General features: G+C 40.5%; 1 protein-coding gene across 7 annotated transcripts in view; it reads right to left on the minus strand.

The window, feature by feature from the left end:
• The window catches only part of herc1 (HECT and RLD domain containing E3 ubiquitin protein ligase family member 1), a 266,115-nt gene that overhangs the window by 50,859 nt on the left and 198,383 nt on the right, over positions 1–16,873 (minus strand). For 6 of the 7 annotated variants that reach the window (XM_067973317.1, XM_067973320.1, XM_067973321.1 and 3 more), the window contains exons 46-54: positions 15,643–15,695; positions 14,993–15,193; positions 12,739–12,913; positions 9,094–9,361; positions 6,755–6,968; positions 6,047–6,303; positions 4,124–4,251; positions 3,881–4,014; positions 2,607–2,807 (exon numbers count right to left, since the gene is read on the minus strand). In XM_067973317.1, coding sequence (XP_067829418.1) covers positions 2,607–2,807; positions 3,881–4,014; positions 4,124–4,251; positions 6,047–6,303; positions 6,755–6,968; positions 9,094–9,361; positions 12,739–12,913; positions 14,993–15,193; positions 15,643–15,695 — 1,631 coding nt within the window. The remainder of the gene's footprint in view (positions 1–2,606; positions 2,808–3,880; positions 4,015–4,123; positions 4,252–6,046; positions 6,304–6,754; positions 6,969–9,093; positions 9,362–12,738; positions 12,914–14,992; positions 15,194–15,642; positions 15,696–16,873) is intronic. The other variant, XM_067973322.1, reaches the window with a different exon arrangement.

The raw sequence follows: 16,873 nt of genomic DNA on the forward strand, positions 1-16,873 counted from the left end.
CACTTAGGCAAGGTGCCAGAGGGTGCCTGTTACATGTGGAGCTACACCTAATACCTTCAGGACAAGAAGGGAGATATAAAAGTACATTTCCTCCACCCCATCACACTCAAAAACAAAATATGCTCCAACCATGCCTTTTCACAAAGGAAAACAAGCATTTGGTTGGGAGGAAGCTTTAGAATGATAGAAGTTTACAGCACAGATGGAGGTCATTCAAACCATCATGTGTGCAGGCTCTTTGCTAGAGCAATCCAATATTAATCCCACTGCCCCGCACTCTCTCCATAGCCTTGTATCTTTCTCTGCCTCAATATTTATCGTAAACAATTTTACAACACCAAGTTATAGTCCAGCAATTTTATTTTAAATTCACAAGCTTTCGGAGGCTTCCTCCTTCCTCAGGTAAATGTTGCATTTACCTGAGGAAGGAGGAAGCCTCCGAAAGCTTGTGAATTTAAAATAAAATTGCTGGACTATAACTTGGTGTTGTAAAATTGTTTACAATTGTCAACCCCAGTCCATCACCGGCATCTCCACATCAATATTTATCCCCATTGCCCTTAAAAGATGCAATGGTTTCTGGTTCAATCAAGTCCTATGGCAAAGCAGTCCATGAATTATTCCAATAACTCTCTCCTAACTGACTATTTCTAATTAATGATTCCTCATTGTTGACTTTCCAACCAAGAAAATGGTATTTCCCTACACTCTCCGAACCGTTAATCATTCTAAAAAGCGCTTATAAAACTCCTCTTAACCTTCTCTGCTCCAGTGACAATAGTCCCAGTATACCAAAGTCTCTCATAACTTCCCACTGATGCCGAGGTCCCATTTCCTGGAATAAAAAAAACCTTGAAAGGGAGGTCTGCCTGGTTTGGTAACAGAATTAAACATAGAAACTGTGGAAACTATACAGATTGTCTAATATATACTTGTGGAGAGGGTGAAACCTTTGCACCTCTCACTGTTGGATTGGGAAATGTGAGGAGTGAAGAATGCAACATTTTTAGCTGGGGAGAGGAAAAGTCATTAGGGTGCAGCTTCTGGACTTTATAGGATGTGAAAGTTGGAAACTATCTGTGGCTTTGCCCATCTACAAATTCCAGACATTATTTTCTGTGCATGCTAAGTATTTGGGGTCCTCAGAAGCAATCTAATCATGTTGCACTCCTGAGGTGTGTGTGTGGTAGATACTAATTGAACAATTATTATATTTAATACAAGCTTAAAGAAAAGCCAAAAACTATTATAAGCATAAATGTATGCAGAATCAAAAGAAATACATATGAACCCTCCAAAATAAATCCTTAACAGTTCATGGTTTGTTGATTCTTCCGTTTGGTGAATGTCTCCCTTGCTTGCTGAACAGAGATCCTGGAACATGGCTGAGATAAACCACAAATCCTCAGAGAAACATTGCTTCCATCACTCAGGTCAACAACATTAAAGGCTCCTTGAAGCTGCACTTAAACACCCCACATGGTTGCCTCAATCATAGGGTGACAAACATTTCACAAGCAGTGTTCTGTAGTGTGCCTGTCACAATGGCCATGATAATCTGAAGGGTTGCTTGAAAACCCTTTATAATTAAAGGCATCAGAGCATCTTGGGCTACCCAATCAGTGGAATCTTTGCTACGGTCACATGCCTACGTATTGCCTGTATGTAATCAAGTCTACCAAGGGCTCATCAAAGTTCCAAATGAGCCTGAAGGGACTCCACTATTTATTATCACTAGCTCATCAGGCTGCCGAGTGCATTAGATTGGACCAAACCTTACTTGTCTGAGGCAAAAACTAATGCACTAAGAGTACTATTGGTGAAGGAAGCAGGATATGGGTGAGGGGCCCCTTCAGTACAGGCTTGTGAGATTTTAAAGCTTTGGGACTGATACTCAAGGAGATAGTTTGAGCCTCTCTGGTCATCTTCTTCGTGGACATTGCATCTTTGTATGGTCATTCCCATGAGTGATTCCTCACCTCTAGGAGGTCCACCCCACCCCATCAGACCTAGAGCTAGAAAAATAATTCTGTGGGGATGGCACTCTAGGTTTATTTTGGCCATCCTGTTTGTTGGGGTAACCTTAGAGCAGGTAAGACACAGTTGCACTGATCCCTCTTGTACAATAATCATAACTTTGTCATTCAATATTCGGGGGATTGAGGCGATGTAAACTGGCGATTGTGAGTATCAATCAGAGTATGATCTGGGATATTTAACTCAAATGTTAAAACCCAGAGCTGACATTTACCAGAAGCCAAGGACTAATTGACCAAACTGGAACTGTTGCAGGCCTAGGTGGGTTAAGAAGCACACAGGAGTTGAACAAATATAGAAAAAACTCATGAAACTCCTTTCCCTAAAGTTTGAACGTTTTCTTGTTCCATTACCTTACAAGAAACTTTATATAATGGAGGTCCAAAAGAAGACAATTACAAGGCTTTGCCCAATAGTCAAGGTGGCTATTGATGACACAACGAAGGATATGTCCAGAGTGAGGCGACATATGCAACTTGCAGGGGGAGGGCCATCCCAGTATGGATCAGAATTACAAATGGAACAGAACATTTGATAAATTAAGGCAAAATTCCGGAAAGCATGCTTACCATCCTTTCTGTAGCAGTGCTCAAGTTCAAGTCGGTGCATTGTAGAGGAATCTACTACCTCAATGAGTCCCAGAGATCCATCCATTCGTCCTATTAGTAGAACTTCTAAAGTGTCACCAGCCCAGCTTGCTATGGGACCTTCTTCAGGCCAGGCAAGAGCAGAAACCCAGTGTGGCTGCATGTCTAAAAGACCCTTGCCACCTGTAAATGACAAAAATACGTTACTTTATGAGGATAATTTTTCGAGTTTGTGTTTCTCCCAAACAGCACATATCAGAAATTCGTGTGCAGGCTGCTACGATTCTCGTCCATTAATTTCAAATGGATAGATAACAGCGGGTAGCACAAGTGCTTCGGGGCAGGAGTGGCAACTTGGAAAATTACCTACAAGCACATTCCTTTTGTCAAATGAGTTTACCTTGCTTGCAAAGCTTAAATCAATGGTTGATCTTAAAATCAACCATTGGATTAGTATGCTGTTTAGAGGCTACCTGCATCACTCATATACTAAGTTTATATACAAATAATAACAAAAAAAGTTAAGAATACAGGCTCAAACAAAACAGCTAACAAACATTGCGAGGTACCAGAAAACAGATAGACATTTGTGCTACTATATTTTACTTTTACATTAGCTATTATCTTGCATTATGGATTAAAATGAGTAACTTTACAAATTACATAGAATTTATAGCGCAGAAACAGGCCCAACAGGTCTATGCCAGTGTTTATGCTGCACATAAGCCTCCACCATCCTACTTCATCTAATCCTATCAGTGTATCCTTCTATTCCTTTCTCCCTCATGTACTTATCCAACTTCCTCTTAAATGCATCTATGCTAATCGCCTCAACCACTCCATGCAGTAGCACGTTCCACGTTCTAATCACTCTCTGGATAAAGAAGTTTCTCTTGAATTCCTTATTGGATTTATTAGTGACTATCTTATATTTATGACCACTAGTTTTGGATTCCCCCACAAGTGGAAACATCATCTCTACATCTACCCTATCAAATCACTTCATAATCTTTACGTCTTCGTATCAGGTCACCTCTCAGCCTTCTCTTTTCTAGAGAAAAAAGCCCCAGCCTGTTCAGTCTTTCCTAATAGTTGTATCCGCTCATTTCTGGTATCATCCTTGTAAATCTTTTTTGCACTTCTCCAGTGCCTCTATAACCCTTTTTGTAATATGGAGACCAGAACTGTGCACAGTACCCTAGGTGTGGTCTAACCAAGGTTGTTTTTATTAAGTATAAAAATATAAGGTGTCGTACCAGTGACTTGCCAGATGTTCACCACCTTTTCTAGTGCCGCTGCAATATATTTGCCACTAACACTCCAACAAATGAGAGATAAATTCGGGTCACAAGGAGAACCCAGACTCCCCAGGTCTTCTGAAATAATTTCTCTATTAAAAAAGATAAAACATTTTTTATTATTACCTGCGGAAACTCAAAGCATTACGTTTGTGTTAACTGCAAATAATCCACATTAATTAAAAATAAAATGCTACTCACGATTTGTTGAAGACACATGTTTGCTGCAAGGTGTAGTGATTCTTAGTGACACTCCACACTCTAACAGTCCCATCGTTGCCACTTGTTGCTAGGAGACCTTTTTTATTACACCAATCACACGTGATCACCTTTAAAGAAATGAAAAAATAACTACACTGGAAATGTATTTACATAAAAGCAATTAGAACACTTGAACTTAATGTACTTATAGCCTTGAGATTTATAACACAGCGCCATCAAAGCTAACACTGCATATGATAGCACTGAGTTTCACATAACCTTCTCACTAGCATTCAATTCTACATTCAGTGCAGCAGGTATTATATTTACAACTTTAATAGACTCTCAGTTCATTCCAAGACTTGCGAGCTCCCCAAAGGCAACAGATTGAGGGAAGTCTTTGTGCAGAGGAAGATCTGTAGCAGAAGTGAAGGGGATTAAATCTTTAAATGAAGAATTTCTTCACAATCTCTCCAGGGACAAAACAAAGCAAACTTTGAGAGAGACCTAGTGATCGGAGTAACATGCCAGATAGGAAAATTGCTGCTGAACCAGAAATACTTCTGAAATTTGTAAAAGGCAGCTATTTGAAAGTCAGCAGAAAGATTTTAAGATTAACAACCTAATGAACCACTACACACACAATAACCTTAAATGTATTGCTACGCCCGAGTACCCAGCTCAAGGAACATCAGATATGAGGGTGGAAATTCCTCCTGGCCATAGTAATTTCGCTGGCAGGAGCAGGGCAAGCAAGCAGAAAAAAGTGCGTTCACAAACTCACCATCTCTCTGCCCGTTTTGCAATCTGTGCAAGATTTCGGACTAGGTTTCTGCTGGCGATGCCTTAGACATCCAAGATGTATTGAAATCAGGGAAATAATGAGGCCACAATAACTGACATCTTCCTGTCCCATTCCCACCCAGCATGAGTTCACCCATTTAAAATGGGTGTCAGAAGCTGTTGGAAAAGAATCCCTTGAAGGTGTGCAATTATTTCTATTGTTACCATTTCATTGCAATATGTTTGGATTTGTTCCAGTGCTCCCCTATCATACTAGTTCATGCAAGCTCACCTTCTTCTGCCCTGGCTAATGACGGCCACAGAGAGAAACACAGCACAGATAGATTGAGGTTCATGCAGCAACCAGGATCATTATAGAGAATACCAAAGGCATCTTGAAACAGGGCTTTATTTGCCTCAACAGATCAAGGGTTCCTTACAGTACAGCCCTGTAAAGGTTTGATGACGAGTGCAGAACAAAAAGAGCAGAAATTCTCTATTGCAGCTTGAGTTATGCAAGTAAGGAAGAGCAAGAACATAAAGAAAGTTAGGGATCATTGAAGCTCATTCTATTACACTACCTCTCCCATCGTAGCATCTAACTGTACAATTCTAATGTTTCCACTTGCTTGGTAGATTGTTCATCACATTTATCACCTTTCAATTTTTCCTGGTATCTTTCCTAAACATTTACTTTGCACTAATTTCTATTTCTGTTCCCCGTCCTACTTTTTTGGCTTATTCTAAAGTAATAACAGACTTTCTCCAATGCTCAGTCAGAAACTAGAAGTAGGACAGCCAGCATCACTTTTACCACATGGACAAAGCATTCACTAGACTTCTCCATAACCATAGTCTATCCCATGACTGCCTACAGTTCAAGCTGGCTATGATGGGAAATGCCAGAATCTTTCCTGCCCCATCCCAAACCAGGAGTTACAACAGCTCACTTCCAAGCAACTGATGCTCAAGTTAAGAGCTGAATAAATCCACCTGAGGTACTAAAAGTCAAACAATGGCAATTCTGAGAACTTTACTTATAACTACTTTATCACAAGCTTTCAAATTGAAATATTTTGTAACCAAAGAAACAAAAAGACTTTCAGTTCAAACTTTCAGGTGCGAAAGCACATTTCTTACCCTATTCTGATGTGCTTCAAGCTTGATGAATGAACATTTGCGTAGGTCCCCAGACATGTCAGCGTAAGTTTGCGGTTTGCTCTGGTTGTCACGATCGTGTGCTGCAAGAGTCCGAACAAGCTGCTGAGCAGCCCACTGTCTGTGCTGGGAAGACAGCCTAGAGGAGAGGCAGCAAGCTGCTAAGGCATTAGCCAGTTCCAGAGGGCCTACAGCAGAAGGATGATAGGAAGGATGGGCATACAAATGGGCAATAAAACCTGCTTAAACAAAACAGTGAGACAATGCCCCAGTGAATGATGGTCAAGAAAACAAAGCAATGGTATTGCACTCATCTTATAACTGATTATTCAAAATGCTTTAAGAAAATGTTAAGATACAAAAAAAGGACCATTTTAATTTAAGGTGATTTTTGTCAATCTTCAAATTAGCAACAGAAAGTAAAACATCTCTAGTAAAAGTAAGTAAAATCAGTTGTGAAGTTTTGACTCACTGGTCATTGTCTCAGTTTATAGATAAACTGCATGACAAAAAACACGGTGTTGGCAAATTTATTCTGGATGCAAACACCATGCAAGCATTTTAGCCTGAAGTCAATAACTTTACTCAGCTTCTCGAGGGTTATAACACCGTTGTTCAAACAGAGCTGGTTATAATTAGTACAGTACACACTGCATTCGCCTTCAACGGACAATTTGAGACAGCACATACCTCTTTTTTCCATCTCTGCCTTGTCGTAAGTTGGTCTCAATTTGGCGCCCTTGTCAGCAAGCAATGCCACCAGTGCTTGAGTTACAACAAAGTTCGGAGAGGTCACAAGTTTATTTTCCTCAGCAATACCTCTAAGGAAACTGGGTAGAAACTTTCTCTGAATGGGATCATCTATGGTAGTGAGATTCATACCCGTTGCTGCTGAGATCAAGTTCTGAGAAGACAAGGAAAGATGGTAGTTTTTTCCCCCATAATATTGGGCAACTCCCTCCTTTTCCATCACCCCACTGCAGACTCCATGAAAAGCAGTGCCCTGTATCAATACCAGGCACATTAATACAGATTTTATTGCAGAGTAAATATCTAAAAAAAAAGATGTTTTCTCTTTTACATCCAACCCAAGAGATCATACTTAAGAGTAGTTTTATTGGTAGACCTTTTCACTTTTGATCTTTGGCATAAGCTTAAAATGATGCATTAATAAGTCAACATTACTTTAACCACTCAGAAAAGAGTTAAAACTTGCTTTCTGTCTGTTACTTACAAAAATTGTTCCTCTCCCAATTTGGTTTCAACATTTATTACAGAATACACACAAAAACGCACAGATACACATGCACACACACAAGTAGTGTGGCAGTTTGGCGGTGCAGACTCCTGGGAGCACAATGTGTTTTGTGACACTGAGTGGTGGGACAGAGGTACAGACTCAAACCCCTTCACTGAGTGGCTGATCTCAGTCACCCTGCTGTGGACAGGTGCTGAATGGAGGCCAGGGGACATCGCCTCAGGAAAGGAAGGTAAAAATCAGAAAAAGTTATGAGAAAAACACCTTGCATGCAGCATGGAAGTAGTTTGCCTGCGTTGCTGCAACAGGTATGTGAACAGAAAATGGGTGAGAAAATCAAGATAGTCTTGTACTTAAAACATACACCACCAACTCACACTAATGGCTGTGATTTCCAAGTCTGTATTTCATATGTCTAAAGACTTGTACATAAGTGCCATTTGGAAGTGTTGTGGGGTTGGGTATGGGGTGATGGTGTACTTCCAAGTGCCTGGGGTGATGGCGTACTCCCAAGTTTCCTTACTTCACATGGGTGTATTGTGGACTAGAGAGGAGTCTTGACTACTTGGCACTCACCCAGCCCTGGACGGAGGCTGTACATCACTCATATCAATTGACACACGTCCCACTGGAACCTAGTCCACATGTATGTGGTGAGTGGAAGGAGAAGGCTTTGGCAAGATAGAGGGATGTCTCGACCCACCAGTAACAATGGGAGTTGTGCCAATCTGAATACAGTGAGGGTCCACAAGTCTCTGGGGCAGGCTCAGCAGGCAGGAGGGTGCGTGTGAGGGAATCTCCTTGCTGGTCAGCACCGTATGGCGCCCCGGACAGCTGCCCAGAAATGAGGCAAGACCAGAAGGTGTGGAGGAGACTTTATTCTTTAAATATGCTTTAGATACTGAAAAGACTTCTAGAGAATTTGGTGAATGGAAACACTCAAAGTTTAATTTAAGGGTTTTTAAAATGTAATTTCTTTCTGAAAACTTTGATGCACCTCAGGCTACAGAACCACCACAACAAAGAAGTCACTTGAACTTTAGCAGAACTTGTTTAGCATAGACCATCAAGCAGCAGCATTATGTAAATAAAATAATGTAATCTTGCTTCCTCTTTCAATTCTATTTCATCTCCATTGGACAACTATCCCGAGAACCTTTTGTACTGGAAATTCTACCTCCCATATTCTGACTAGACCAGCCCACCCAGGTTAACTTTTCCTGTTGATTTTCTCCTTTCCAGTTAATGCTGTCAGTGCCTTTACTTCCTTCCTTCTCCATGCCTCGTCCTAGATAGTGGGAACAGCCTCATGCTCCATAGTTAGAGAACCTTTGCTTTAAGAGGACATGGTGCAACTTGGCCAATCTGTTAATCCTAGGGTCTGTGGATAAACTTATGTATATCAGTGCTGCACTGTCAGAGGAGCAGCCTTTCAGATGCAAGGTTAAACCAAGGCCTGTCTGCCCTCTTAGGTGGGCATAAAGGATCCTATGGCACTACTTGAGCAGGGGAGTTCTCCTGGGGTCTTGGCCAATATTAACCCCTCAATAAGCATTGCTAAAGCAGATTATCCGGTCAATCAGCTCATTCCCGTTGTGGGACCTTGCTGTGTGCAAATTGGCTGCCGTGTTTCTTTACAGTACAACAGCATCTACATTTCAAAAGTACTTCATTGACTGTAAAGCGTTCTGTGATGTCTTAAGGTCGTGAAAGGCTCTATACAAATGCAAGTCTTTCTTTCAACAATAATTATGCAGTTTGCGGATGTTACCTGCGTACACAGCTGAACGAGCAGCTTTGCAGCACTGGGACTATTAGAAGCTAAACAGCCCACTGCGGTGCTCAGGTAGGCCAGGCAGCAAATTGGCTTGTTGACTTTGCTATGAATTCCACGAGGACGATCTGAAGTGCTGGAGGTACCTGGACTCGGGGAGAGACCTGCTCTACCTGCTGCAGCCAGACACATCAACCGAACAAGGGTCTTGATATCAGTCAATCCCAAGGACTCCAGACCTGCTGCCAGACTGCAACTAGAGCCACTGGAAGTAACGAAGGGAAGAACACAACAGTGATAAACCGGTTAAATTTCTTGAAAACAAAATTTTTTATCCATACCCCTCCCCCAAATCTTTACGACATATTATACATAACCAAAATGTCTCATCAGGGAAATAATGTTCCCATGGTGATTAAGAAGCAAATCTTTGTGCAGAAAGGAAAATGGTTATTGATACATTTGCTTCTAAGCAAAGAATCTTGTAAAAAGCAAAACAGTAAACACATGACTAACTCTGATTGGTAGACAATTCATAAAGGATATATGCTACTGAAACAAGACGTAAATACTATTACCACCTTTTACACAGAGGCTTAAACAACACGTTCTGAGGTTTCTGTTAATGAATGTGACTCATTAAAGAAATCGGGAGTGTCATTTTAAAAATGATTTCAGATACACTGCAAATGAGCAGGACGGTAGTTTATATTGCAACAGAGCAAGGATATGTACTGGATATGCAATTCCCTTGTAACGAACAGCAAAATGAAACTCAATATCAATACAGTTCAAATCACATGATTTGATGAAGACATTCTACCATGTGCTACTGCCAGCAGAAATAAAAACAAAAGTGACGGAAGAATCCCATCCAATGTACAATCCACCTGTATTCATCACATGGAACACCGTCTGGAGTGCCTTTCAATGGTGTAGCTCATCTCGAGATAGAGATTGTGTTAATAAAGCAGTTTCAGAAAAATGAAATTGGGAAAGGGGTGAGGAAATACATGGCTCACATCATTTTAAGCAGAGTTGTTTTTAAGTGGAGTGAGTCAGTGTCAATGTTTCAAAAGAATACAATGTCCTTTCTAACACTTTATATTTTCCAAGTTCAAACAGTTATAGTCCATAACAGGGATGAACAAAGATGTGGACCAAAGAACTGAGTAAACCAGAAGTGGACAGGGAAAATTTCCATCGAAAAATCAACAGGTAGGCAAAAACAGGCAGAAACCAGTACATCCTGGGTGGGGAGGATGAAAAATGAGGAAGAGCATGGAGCAGACATTTCAAAATATTTCCATGGTCTTCGGATGGCTGCTTTTAGAATTGATCTTATCTTGCATTTGGCCAAGTGTAGGGTTGGTTGGCTTCATTCTTTGAATGGAAAATGATCTGCGTAATAAACTTTGGTTAGCAGAAGGAGTCATCGCCAGTTTTAATACATGATTGTGTCATTACATTTCCAGGGTTCCACTACGATGCCTAATCCCCTCTCTCTCCACATGCCAATAAAAAGTTGTGCTCTCCCTGGGCACTACAGCTTTATTTCTGGGAAACAAATTGAAATTTGGCCAAGTACAGCAACACAATAAGAATAACATTTATATCAATGGCAAGAAAGTTAACTACACCAAAACTTTCAGCCTGAAAGGTTATGGCTTGGGTGGTTGGTGTAGTGGATGCTTTACATTCAAAGAATGAAGACCACCCACTAGATAGGTAATGTACCATTCTTCTCAATTGACATCCTTTATAAAGCACCAGGATCATAGCAAAGTAGTATTCCCCATGGAAGAGGCTGGACCATAGGATGATGTTTAATATACAAACTAAGGACACAAAGATCAGGTGTTCTTTACAAGGCAACAGTACACAATATTTTGAACATAAACAATAATATTTTGAATCTTTTTACCTGGCAGGCTTAGATATATTGAACGCTAACATTTTTTGATGTTGGCTGAAGAAACATGTGCGAAACAGGTGAAATGATATTTAACTATTCCCAAAGATGGCATGTCCTATTAATAACTATGGGAAATACAATCCACCTGCCATTTAAGAAGCCTCTGTATGACTGAGATTTGTAAGAAACAATTAATTATCTGGGTTCATAGATTTTCTTGGTTCTGTGAACCCACAAGATTAAGGTCAGTTTACCATCTGCTTTTCTTTACTGGGGTGAATTGGAAGGCATAAGGAATGCATAATAGGTGCCTAAGTGGTCAAAAATTGATTATTTTGGGGAGGAATTTACCCTCATGGTAGATGGGGGTGCAGCCATTCAATCATGAGGAAGTGGAGCTCAGACTCTTCTCAAAAGGCAGAAGAGGCACAAGCGTAGCAGTTTTCAAAGTGCGAAGCTTTAGGTCAAATCAGTGCAGCAATTTAACCAGTGGATTTGTGGGTTTTACTCAAACCAGGTTCAAATATCACAGCTACTGTTCAGATTAACTACTCATGTCCCATTCATGAATCTAGAGATAAAAGGCAAGTTCTTTAAATAATTGTTTTATTAGCAGAAGGTGAAAAAGTGCAATCGCTATTAAAATGACAGGTACTAAACTTGGTTGTTAGTACCCATTAATTGAGGCACCTTACAGGAAATGGGATCAATCTCATGGTTTCTGCTTTATAAGATGATGTTTTTCTCTTCCATTTCAACATTTTAAGCCTTTTTAATTGAGATTTTCTTTGTGTAAAGTTTCAATTTTGAGTAATGGGAGACTCTGGGCTAAGAATAGAGTCTGCCCAACAGTTAAGCAATCCATCAATAGCTATTTATCTGAATACTAGTTACCTGAAATGACCCATGTGAAATGCATTTTATGAGATACTCCATTCATTGTGTGCCAGATTCCCATGCCATATAGAGCTGAATTGCTACAGCTACTCATTCTTATCTGAGGAACACTCTTAAGTCAGTCTGTTTGCCATATGTAATTTTATCACTGAGATTTTCCCTGATGAGTGGATGTGTTTGTTTAGCTAGTGGAAGCTTCTAAAGGAGCCTTCAATCTGCAATATTTCACCAAATATAGGAAATTACATTGGTGGGCGTAATGGGTACAAGAGTATGGTATTCATTACCTCTTCCTAATTAACAGTCTCTCTCTACATAGTAGGGCAAGGTGTTGAGTGGGGATGAAAGCAGGATGCCCCCTAACCCTTTCACATTTGAGTCGTGGAGTAATTCTGATACCAGTGAGATTTTGAGAAGTAAGGTAAGAAGAGAGCCATAGTGCCAAGTCTCTGATGAAAGGTCATTGACCTGAAAGCTTAACACTGTTTCTTTCTCCTCAGACTTTCTGTTTTTATTTCAGATTTCCAGCATCTGCAGTATTTTGCTTTTGGTTGACCATTTGGAATTCCTTTCTTCACTCTGAGCAGGATTTTAAGCAGGCAATATCAAAATTACATAGAAAAAAAAATCTCTGAAGTTAAACAGAGACTTTTTCTAAAACTTTATTACAAAGCAGAAAGATAATGACCAATTGCTTAAAAAATGCAATTTACCTGCAGTTTTATAACCCTTAAACAGTCCCCAATCTATTTTTTCCCCAGACTATCCTCAGGTTTATAGCTACTTTGACACTAAATAAGTATTTAAAAAAGAAATAAAAGTCTTCTTACCTGACAGAGAGCAGTGAAAGAGCTCTCATCACCATGGTCCTTGCTAGAAGGACCTGTGCTGCAGCAGTCACTCTCCTCAAGGCCATGACCCGGTCATGTGGGTTGAGCAGGGCAGCTGCCTGTTCGCCAAGTGTCACTCTACCAGATGAACATTTATCTACAGATCCAAGGCAACCTTTGACACAGAACATTCACGTTATAATATTACTTTGTGAGAAAAGAATCAGAAGCAGGGGAAGACATATGATAACACGGGAGGAAGATTAGAAGACACAGGACATTATGGGGCATGAGGAGAAGTTAGGAGACTATATGCTGGAAGAGGAGAAGAGTTAGAACCATAGAAGTTTACAGCACTGAAGGAAGCCACTTAGCCCATCGTGTCTGTGCTAAAGCAATCTGAAACAAATCCCACTACCCTGCTTTCTCTCAAAGGCCCTGAATCTTCCTTTACTTCAAATATTTATCGACTCTTTCCTTAGAAGATGCAATAGTCTCTGCCTCATCTGCTCCCTGTGGCAAAACATTCCACGCTCTAACAACACTTTGCGTAAAGAAATTTCTGTAACCTCTCTCCTCATTTTCAGTGACAATTTTAACCGGATCTCCTGTCACTGAGGAAATAGAGTGAATAATGAAAAAGACTATCAAAACCCTTCATAACTTTAAAACCTCTACTGAATCTTCTCTGCTCCAGTAGGCATAGTCCCAGAACCTAATTTTTCCTCATAACTATAGTTTCCCATCCCTGGCATTATCCTGATTCTAGCAGTTGGCTGACTGTTTCTATCATTCTACACATTTTCAGCTTTCATACCTTGTGGCTGGCAATTTTAAGTGCAGAGATCCGTTTCTACGGGCTAATGTTGAACAGATTAAAATTATGAACACAAGGAATACTTGTTTACAAATACAGCAGAATTATAAAACTACATATTGTGCTTTTATGATTATGCAAAATAACCCAGGAAACTGCAGTAAGTACAGTTCCTTAGCCTGGGCTCAGTGGTAGCACTTTCACCTATGAGTTAGAAGGTCGTGGATTCAAGCTACATTCCAGAGACTTCACCACATAATCTAAGCTGATATTTGAGTACTGAAGAAGTCCTACACTGTTGGAGGTGCCTTCTTTCAGATGAGAAGTTAGTCTGCCTTCTCAGGTAGGCATAAAAGATCTCAAGGCACTATTCAAAGGAGACCTGGGGAGTTCTCCCTGGTGTCCTGGCCAATATTTATTCCTCAACCAACATCACTAAAACAGATTATCTGGTCATTTATCTCATTGCTGTTTGTGGGACCTTGCTGTGTGCAAATTGGCTGTCGCATTTTCCTACATTGCAACAGTGGCTACACTTCAAAAGTACTTCATTGGCTGTGAAGCACTTGAGGACATTGAGGTCATGAAAGTCACTACATAAATGCAAGTTCTTTTCTTTCTTTAGCATTTGCTCCCATAAAGTGCCACTATCCAGAAAGTAGCTACTCTTCCACAAAAATCATCTTCCTTGCTTCCTCTCCCTTCCCTTAGTCATATTGTAGGCACATTTTCTCTTTTTGCTCCATCCTACACATGGTGTCATTTTCCCTCTTTCAGAACATTCAAGCCCCTCTCACTGCCACATTACTCCAAAAAAAATGAAAAAAAGGGACAGAAAATCAAAAGGTAAAAGAATAAATATAAGCAAAAGCAATAAATTGAGAAAATGTTAAGAGGAAACATGGGGACAAAAGACAGAGTGGGAAACTGGAAATTAAAATAAATGCAATGCCCAAAAGTAGTGTTAACGGAGGAGCTTTGAAAGTTAAGTAATTGATGCAAGCATAATAATACAGGAACATAATATTTCCCTGCAAACCAAAACTAAATTAGCACTGGAAAGGGTCACATTTCTTCCTTTATACAATAATCCAGGAGTGAGAAAAATCCATTTTGTACTTGAAGCAAAATTAAAAATCAAGGGGAGATTATTAATTTTAAGGTTTTTTCTATATTGATTGTGAATTATATTGTTAACCTAATTACAAATTAATTTAATAACTCAATGTAAATGTCATTTTTGTAATTTTCAGCGTCAATGATCTACAGTGATTGAATAAAATGAATCCCATTTTTTAAAATCACTGATGCTTTGCGCATTTACAATTCCATTCATTTTTCCTGTGAAAACTGCCGTGATCAAATTCTGAAAATGGAAAATCATTTGATCTGAACAATTTCAATTTTTATTGCATTATACTCTCTTGTTGGACCAACCTATTTGCATGAGGGTTTCTTCCATACTGTTGGTTGCCGTTACCATGGCAACAGATGCTCCCAGTGGATCACTGTCAGGAAACTGTACTGGCTCAGGTACAATTCTACGCTCACTTAGGCCAAGAGGTCCAGCTAACAGCTCAAACTCCTCCTCTCCAGTCAGCTTCTCATCCTCATCAACATCTAACATGTCCCAGTCTTCTGCATGAGTAACACAAGAGGATAAAAGAACATTAAAAAGGACAGAACTTCTTTATTTTAATACTGTATATCTGAAGTCTACTTAATTGATTTGATTCCTCTATGCAACCAAGTTCCTGATCTTAAATCATGATACAGTGGGGAGGTGGTAACTGGAAGTGAAATGTTTCCCCTTTTCCCTCAGGGAAAGGAAAATACGATAGGACGTGGACCCTGAGCCACTCTCGTGCATCACTGGTGTCAGTTCAGAATGGACGCAGCTCTCACTCATAGGTAAATGGCTGGGGAGATCAGGAAGATAGACAGAAAAACTTCATCCTCAAAATTATTTTAAGATTACACCTAATTACATAACTACTATACTGTTATGCTGCTAAAATGTATTTGGCCAAGTATCTAAGCAACTTAAACTGTCATGTTACTTAAACAGTCAGTGGTTAAGCATCTACCTTCATATACGCTGTCCTGCTTGCCTATCAGATCTGGCGCTTGGCCTTTGTACCTGTAACACAAACCCAATCAATTTTTCCAATAATAGAAATATTATAAATCATATATTCAGACAGACAAACATCCCATAGTTATTTCAACTACATGTTGGCTGTGGGGAGCAATGTATTCCAGCAAGGTAGAGGATGCAATTCTCAGAGCTGATGATGAGGGTTGTGCTCGGCTATCTGTAATAATATTTCCTTGCATTTGTATCACGTCGAAACATTGCAAAGCATTTCACACAATGAATTACTTTTTCCTCAAGAGCGGTTACTGTTATGTAGGCAAACTCAGCAGCCAGTGACAGCAAGTACCCACAAGCAGCAGTGGGATAGAAAACCAACCAATCTGTCTTGGCAATATTTCTTTGAGGTGATACTTGGCCGAGGGAGAAATGAGAAATCCTGCGCTTCTTCAAATTGGGTAGAGATCTTCAACATTCACCTACAGCTCCAAAATGGGCAGACAGGACCTCACTTTATTATCTCATCCATAGGTAACTCCTGCAGAAGGGATGGAGGAGAGGGCCCACTGCTGAGCCTTTGGATTAGACGTTGACCTGAGGTCCCCTTAGCCAATTTTGGTTGCACAGGTGGATGTTGCAGATCCTGTTCAAATGTGTAGACTCAAAGAGGGCAATCTTCTGCCGGACACGGACACAAAGTCAGTGTATCAGTTACATCAGCCACCCGCTGGTGCCAACGTGAGGCCTGATCCATTTTGAGATCGCTCTTGCTCACACTACTGCTCTTTCTGGGCCCACCAAAAAAAAAAAAAAAAAAATCTCCTCAAGCCTCCTTTCAATAATTTGGGTGAGCTGGCAGCGCCCGTCACACCTCCAGAGGCAGCTCACCTATTGCCACTGATCAATTTCAGACTGCTTGCCTCACCGACAGAGGCCCTCAGTTAAGTCCCGGATGAGGAAGAACGGAAGGGGGCCGATGACGGGCCGGCAGCAGTTCTCTGGAGTTATTTGGAGCCGGGAGTAGCACTCCTTGCTCCACACCAAACTTAAAAAAAAAATTACGTATCTTTCTGTTGGCTTGCCATGCCGTATCCACGCCTGGAAAACCAGAGAGTGGTGCAGGTCGACGCATGCTCCACTCAGGGCAGCCCAATTTGGCAGAAGGGTCCTACAACAGGCAATAGGCCCTCATTACCATTTGCAAGCGGCCAGACTCCTGTTTT

This window comes from Heptranchias perlo, chromosome 38 (genome assembly GCF_035084215.1).
Source record: "Heptranchias perlo isolate sHepPer1 chromosome 38, sHepPer1.hap1, whole genome shotgun sequence".
Taxonomy (NCBI): Eukaryota; Metazoa; Chordata; class Chondrichthyes; order Hexanchiformes; family Hexanchidae; genus Heptranchias; species Heptranchias perlo.